Source organism: Lathyrus oleraceus, chromosome 7 (genome assembly GCF_024323335.1).
Source record: "Lathyrus oleraceus cultivar Zhongwan6 chromosome 7, CAAS_Psat_ZW6_1.0, whole genome shotgun sequence".
NCBI lineage: Eukaryota > Viridiplantae > Streptophyta > Magnoliopsida > Fabales > Fabaceae > Lathyrus > Lathyrus oleraceus.
In genome coordinates, this window is record NC_066585.1 from 247204075 (window position 1) to 247211903 (window position 7829).

The window sequence follows — 7829 nt, forward strand, 5'->3', positions numbered from 1 at the left end:
TGTAAATTTCACACTTGAAGTTCATGTATAATTAATCATCACAATGGAAATTTCACTTGATTAACATTAAATCTTGAGTTCAATGATGAAAATAAATTACTTGATAATATACATTCCAACGAGTAAAAAATATTATTAGAGACTAGAATAAATCCATATATAATTAATCATCATAATGTAAATTTCACACTTGAAGTCCATGTATAATTAATCATCATGATGGAAATTTTATTCTTAAACTTCATGTATAATTAATCATCATGATGGAAATTTTATTCTTAAACTTCATGTATAATTAATCATCATAATGAAAATTTCACTTGATTAACATTAAATCTTGAGTTCAATGATGAAAATAAATTACTTGATAATATACATTCCAATGAGTAAAAGTATATGAGAATAAAGTGATTTCGTTTCAATTACTTGATAATATACATTCTAATGAGTAAAAGTATATGAGAATAAAATGGTTCGTTTCATAGTGTTTCATAGACTTTAAGAGATTGACTCTTAAATTCTCACGAAAAGGATATGAGACACAAAATCCAATTTATGTTCACCTTGTTTTTCCAAGATTCTTGTTCCTCCCTCACACTTATAATGTTCTCCTTCTACTCCAACTTTTCTTATTTCTTCTACACTAGACATGCAAGTCTTTCCATTGCTTACATACAAACATGCAATATTACATGATGAAAATAGTGATGTAAATAATAACCCTATTTAATCTTAGCTAATCATAGTTGTAACTGAATTAGGAGCTAAGTTAGGAGTTAGTTAGTTCCCTAGTTTACTATATATATTAATTACACTTGTATATTGTAATTAGGTTTTTATAATGAATATATTTTCTTTAATGAATTTCTCTCCTCTGATATTCCAAAGTTAACATGGTATCAGTTTGAAACCTTTTTTTTCCGCGATTCATCTTCTTCCTTTTTTTTCGTTATTCAATTTCCTTTCTTGCTGAATCACCTCAACAATGATGATTTCTTACTCTGATTTTGCTACCAATCCCTCTAATCCATATTATATGCACCCGAATGAGAATCCATCTCTTATTCTCGTTCAACCTGTGCTTGATAACAAGAATTATCAAATCTGGTGCAGATCGATGAAGGTGGCTCTTATCTCCAAGAACAAGGTAAAATTTGTTGATGGCACTCTTTCTCCTCCTCCTATCTCTGACCCTCTCTATGAACCCTGGCTTCGATGTAACAACCTCGTCCTCTCATGGCTTCAACGTTCCATCTCTGAAGATATTGCGAAATCTCTCCTCTGGTGTGATCGTGCTTCTCTTGTATGGAAAAGTTTAGAGAATCGGTTCTCTCAGGGTGATATTTTTTGCATTGCTGATATTCAAGAGGAAGTAGCTCGTATTCAACAAGGAACTCTTGATATCTCTTCGTATTTCACCAAATTAATGACACTTTGGGAAGAAATCGAAACTTTTCGCCCAATTCGTGATTGTACTTGTGCTATACCGTGTTCTTGTGGTGCTGCTGCAGATCTGTGCAAATTCAAGGAGCAAGACAAGGTAATCAAGTTCTTGAAAGGTCTTGGTGATCAATACTCTCATGTTCGTTCGCAGATTATGCTGATGTCTCCACTTCCAACCCTAGACAATGCGTTCAATCTGATTCTTCAACAAGAACGCCTGTTCAATCTTCATTCAACCACTAATTCTTCATTTGAGAATCAATCGTCAGCGAATTACTCCTCTCAAACGCCTTGTCGTTCTTCTCACAACTCCGGTCGTGGTCGTGGCCGTGGATATTCCTCCGATGACCGTGGCAACCGGATCTGCACTCACTGTTGAGACTTGTTTCATCAAGCACGGGTATCCTCCTGGTTTTCAACATCGTAAGCAACATCTCTCATCACCTGCTGGAAATGCTTCTGTGGTGAACTCTGTTCAAGATGCTGGTTCTGCTCCAATTTCCTCATCATCATCTGCTTCCACATCAACAAATGGATCAAGTGCCTCTTTGTCCACGATTCAAGAGCAATATACTCAGATTTTACAACTTCTCCAACAATCCAACTTGCAGTCTCATTCACCCTCTTCAGTTAATTCTCTTTTTGCTACAAATTCTGTCTCTCATACCTCTCCCTCTCCTTCATCTGGTAACAATCTCTCCAAACCCCAAGGAGATAATAATAGTCAATGGTGGATTATTGACACTGGTGCCACTGATCACATCACTCATATCTTTGACAGTTATTTTTCCACATATCACATTGCACCCAAATCTATGACCATGCCTAATGGTGACACTGTTACTACCACAATAGCTGGTTCAGTTTTGTTATATGACTCCCTTGTTCTTCATAATGTTTACTATTTTCCTTCATTTCATGTCATATTATCTCTGTTACTACTCTATTTGATTCCACCTTATATGATGTCAAACTCTTCCCTAATTGTTGTAAAATTGTGCAGCTACACCATCCCAAGATGACTGGATTTACAGCTAGGAGGATTGGCAAATTGTATGTGCTTGACACTACCTCATTTCTGGATCTCTCTCCCACACCTGATTCTGTCAACAGCTCCATCTCTACTCATTCATATTCTTCCAAACCTGATCCTGCCACCATTTGGCATTTTAGACTAGGACATTTAAGTTCTCATATACACAAATGTATTTCATCTCACTTTCCTTTTGTCACTTTCAATGACAATCATAAACCTTGTCATACTTGTCATTTGGCTAAACAAAGAAATTTACCCTTTGCTCATAGTAATACTAAATTTGTTGCCATTTTTTATTTAATTCATGCTGATATATGGAGACCTCTTTCCACCCCTTCCATATGTGGTCATAAGTATTTTCTAACACTTGTAGATGATTATAGCAGGTTTACTTGGACAATTTTCATGAAAAATAAATGTGAAACCCGAACTCACTTAATTAATTTCATTTCTTTCATAGAAACTCAATTCAATAAGAAACTCAAATGTATTCGTAGTGACAATGGGCCTGAGTTTCTCATGACTAGTTTTTACCTTTCTAGAGGTATCATCCATCATAGGTCATGTGTTGAAACACCTCAACAAAATGGCATCGTGGAAAGAAAGCACCAACACATTTTGAATGTTGCACATGCTCTTTCTTTTCACTTTCACCTCCCTCATAACCTTCGACACCTCTCGATACAACAAGCTATTCACATTATCAACAGACTTCCCACCCCTCTTTTGAACAACCTCACCCCTTATCAAATGCTTCATTCTACTCCTCCCAGCCTTAATCATTTAAAAGTTTTTGGATGTCTTGCATACTCCTCGACCTTACACAACAATAGAACAAAATTTACACCACGGGCAAGAAAATCCATCTTTCTTGGATATAGGGAAGGCACCAAAGGCTACCTCCTTTATGATCCTCTCACCCATGAATTTTATGTTTCAAGGAATGTAACTTTCCATGAAACTATCTTTCCTTTTGCTTCACCTCCACCTGAAAATAATTCTGTCAGTATCAACCCTAATACAAATACCATTGACACATTTGACATTCTCACAGATATTCCACCATCCTTAACTTCACCAAATGAACCTACCTCTCCTCCAGCTCTTCATAATTTACCTCCTCCAACACATGACATTACCTCTTCTCCCTCTCCTCACCAATTACCTCCTTCACCACATGAAATAATCTCTCCTACTTCCCCTCCTGTACCAACCAGAAAATCTAACAGACTCACAAAACCACCAGCTTATCTCTCTGAATATCACTGCAATTTGCTATCCTCAATGCTGCCAGCATCTAATCCAGGTAACTCTCCTTACCCTCATTCTTCTGTCCTATCCTATGACAAATGTAGTCCATGTCACAAACAGTTTTGCCTATCCATTAGTTCCCTTACAGAACCCAAAACCTATAAACAAGCCTGTAAGTTTGACTGTTGGAATCTTGCTATGAAATCTGAGTTAGATGCTCTTGTATCCACAAACACTTGGTCTGTTGTTGATTTGCCTGTAGGTAAGCAACCAATTGGTTGCAAATGGGTCTACAAGATCAAGCATCATGCTGATGGATCCATTGAACGATACAAGGCCTGTCTGGTGGCAAAGGGATACACTCAACTAGAAGGTGTGGATTATTTTGATACCTTCTCACCAGTTGCTAAGCTCACAACAATTCGCACCCTTCTATCTCTGGCTGCTATTAAGGATTGACATTTAGAACAACTTGATGTTAACAACGTATTCCTTCATGGTGATCTGCATGAGGAAGTGTATATGGATCTGCCTCCTGGGTTCTTGCCCCCTAATTCTTCTTCTAATACAGTCTGCAAATTACATAAATCCTTATATGGACTGAAACAGGCTAGCCGACAGTGGTTTTCAAAATTATCCACTGCTCTTATCTCCCTTGGATATTCACATTCATATGCTGACCATTCTTTATTCACAAAACTACATAATTCTCATTTCACTGCTCTTCTAGTCTATGTTGACGATATTGTCTTGACAGGTGATGATTTACAAGAAATACATCATGTCAAACGATTTCTTGATTCCACATTCAAAATCAAGGATCTTGGCAAGCTTAAATACTTCCTTGGATTGGAAGTTGCACGATCCACTCAAGGTATCTTTCTCAATCAAAGGAAGTATGCATTGGAATTGCTTGAGGACAGTGGTTTATTGGCTACAAAGCCTAGTCCAACTCCCTTTGATTACTCCTTGAAACTACATGACAGTGACTCACCCCCCTATGAAGATGAAACAACCTATAGAAGACTTATTGGCCAACTGTTATATTTGACTACAACCAGGCCTGATAATGCTTTCATTGTTCAGCAACTTAGTCAATTTATATCTAAGCCATTACAAGTTCATCACTCTGCAGCAATTAGAGTGCTCAAATACCTCAAAAGTGCTCCCGCTAAGGGATTGTTTTATTCTTCCTCCTCCACACTCAAACTTTCTGGTTTTGCAGACTCGGATTGGGCAAGTTGCCCTGCTACTCGCAGATCAGTGACTGGTTACTATGTCTTCCTTGGCACATCTCTGCTGTCCTGGAAATCCAAAAAGCAGTCCACAGTATCCAGGTCTAGTTCAGAAGTGGAATATAAAGCTTTGGCTAGCTTAACTTGTGAACTACAATGGTTACAGTATTTGTTTAAGGATCTTCATATTTCTCTTAATCAACCTAGCTCAGTCTACTGTGATAACAAGAGTGCAATCTATCTTGCTCACAACCCCATTTTTCATGAGAGGACAAAACATATTGAAATTGACTTCATGTCATTCGTGAAAAAATACAAACTGGCCTCATTCACCTCCTGCCAGTTCCTTACCAAGCCATTGCCTGCTTCCTCCTTCAATTCATTGATTTTCAAGCTTGGTCTATTAGACATTCATAGTCCAACTTGTGGGGGCTATTACATGATGAAAATAGTGATGTAAATAATAACTCTATTTAATCTTAACTAATCATAGTTGTAACTGAATTAGGAGTTAAGTTAGGAGTTAGTTAGTTCCCTAGTTTACTATATATATTAATTACACTTGTATATTGTAATTAGGTTTTTATAATGAATATACTTTCTTTAATGAATTTCTCTCCTTTGATATTCCAAAGTTAACATGTAAGAAGCAAAATCAGCACTCTCTAGTAATAGAAAAACAGCCTTCAAAACTTCTTCAAATTCCATTGAGGATCTAGAGTTTCAATCAATTGATCATACACTGTAATTGATCTTGAACATTTATCTGGAAAAAAAACCTCCACTAAATTGGCAAAAGCAGTTAGGAGAAACACTTGTAAATCATTTAACTATTTTGTCGTGGCTATTTTCGTGTTAACAATCTGTTTTTTAAAACCTTGAGCATATGTGATTTATAATAGGTTTCGTAGAACATGAATAAGTCATGATTATAGGATAAATGTTTGAAATGTTACTCTGCAAGTGGGAAAGGCTTTTGTCAATGTCATTGTCATTGTTGTCTATCTTGTTTTTGTTTTGTCGTGTAGTTATGTTTCAAAATGTTTTTGCATGAATCTTTGGTGAAGTTTCTACTTGTTTCATGCCCGTGTCAATAATACGCGTTAATCAAAAAGAAAATGTTCAAGAAATACTTTCCTATTGGTATTTATCATGCAATTAAGCATGAGCGAGCTTGCATACCTATTGTTTGTTGTTTTTAGTACTTAATGTATCCCAAACATTCTAGTCATGATGATCCTCTTCATCGTAATGTTTCATATTCACCATCCTGACGCCGGTAATTTTTGATACAAGTAATCCGGTCCCTTATATTCACCCAAAAGTTTAAGGTGAGAGGTGAGTGAGTTCTCTCACTTATAAATGTTTAAGTTTTCACATTTACAATCAATGTGAGACTATTGTCCATACTACTCACACTCGATACATTCTCAACAATAATCGCGCACCATTCTTGTATTACAACTCAAATCTTAGGCGCCCCAAGGAAAAACAAGAATAATACGAGAACATCAGCTTCACAGATTGCTAAGATGCTGCGTCCAGGTCCTGGGAATCGGAAAGCACACGACTCAAATGCTAATGTAAGTGCCTGCATCTTAAACATGTTCAAGAAGCATAATTGCTCAGAATATCATTATTTTATTCATTAAGTGCATGGTTTTATTCTTGAATAGCCTGGACTTTGCTGCTTTTCGCAGTCTTCATTTGTTTAACTATTAGCTGTTATTTTCTGATGGAACTCCTTATTATACATGTAAATCCACGTTCCATTTTCTGAGTCATAGCCCTCCAGTTCAGAATGATTCTCTACGTCTCATTATTTCATATGTTAAAGTTTCCACCAAGGCTAATATAGACTTTTATTTGGGCAATGGTAATTGTTAGAACAGAATCAACACAATAAATTGGAAAAATAAGAAACAAGAATCTTAGAAAAACAAAGTAATCATGAATTGGTTAAAATATAATCCCACATTATTTTGATTAGAAATAATTTAAATGTTTATAAAATTAAGACACACACATTAAGATGTAATATGTATATTGAGCCTTGATTGTAAAGAAATGTGTTTAAATCCAAAAACTCTAATTTTAATTTTTTTATTAATTATTTAATTTGTCACAATAACAAGGGGATCAATTGTTTAAAACGCTTAATTACTTTAACAAATAAATGGCAAAAACATTTCTTACATATATTAGTTATAAATATTTTCTATAAATAGAAGTATTATGCAAAATTAAAAATATATACAAAAATAATATATATTAGTGGATTATCTATCAACTGAACCTAATAGAGATTCGCCGGATTACCCATTTGAATCCAATTTGCTTAAATTGGTGGATGCGAATCGAACCTAAAATTTAGTGTAAACATACATTTTAAAATTTATTTTGAGTAATTTTCATAATGTCATTTTTATCTTCTTCTTTTTTATGTTTACAGCAGGTCCCAACACAAGATCTAACAAGGGGAAGAATAGACACTGATTTTTTTTTTCTTTTAAAAATATTGAAAAATCTTTTAACATTTTCTTTTGAAAAAAAATGATTTTATATAGAATGATAAAAGAGTATTTATCATAAATATATTTTCAAATTTTCAGAATACTATAACAACATAGATTATATTTGAATAATTTATTTAAATCCTTCAAAATTCTCTAAACTCTTCCTTCAATATAATTTTTTAGTTCTCCAAATTAGGAGGTTTTAGTTTTTGAATATAAGTAAATTCTTCAAAATTCTCTCCAACTAAATTCATCTATTTTTTCACTCATTCCTTCCATTTTTTCAAAACGTCCACCTCTCTTCCCTTCCAAACTCTCAAACAAAACCTAAAAATATTGATGCGTGAA

At 34.8% G+C, this 7829-nt stretch overlaps 1 protein-coding gene across 1 annotated transcript; it reads left to right on the top strand.

The window, feature by feature from the left end:
* The first annotated feature begins 4252 nt into the window (after positions 1-4252).
* On the top strand, positions 4253-5425 carry LOC127103241 (uncharacterized mitochondrial protein AtMg00810-like). The gene has a single exon (XM_051040507.1). The coding sequence runs from the start codon at positions 4253-4255 to the stop codon at positions 5423-5425; it is 1173 nt and encodes a 390-aa protein (XP_050896464.1).
* The last annotated feature ends 2404 nt before the right edge of the window (positions 5426-7829 follow it).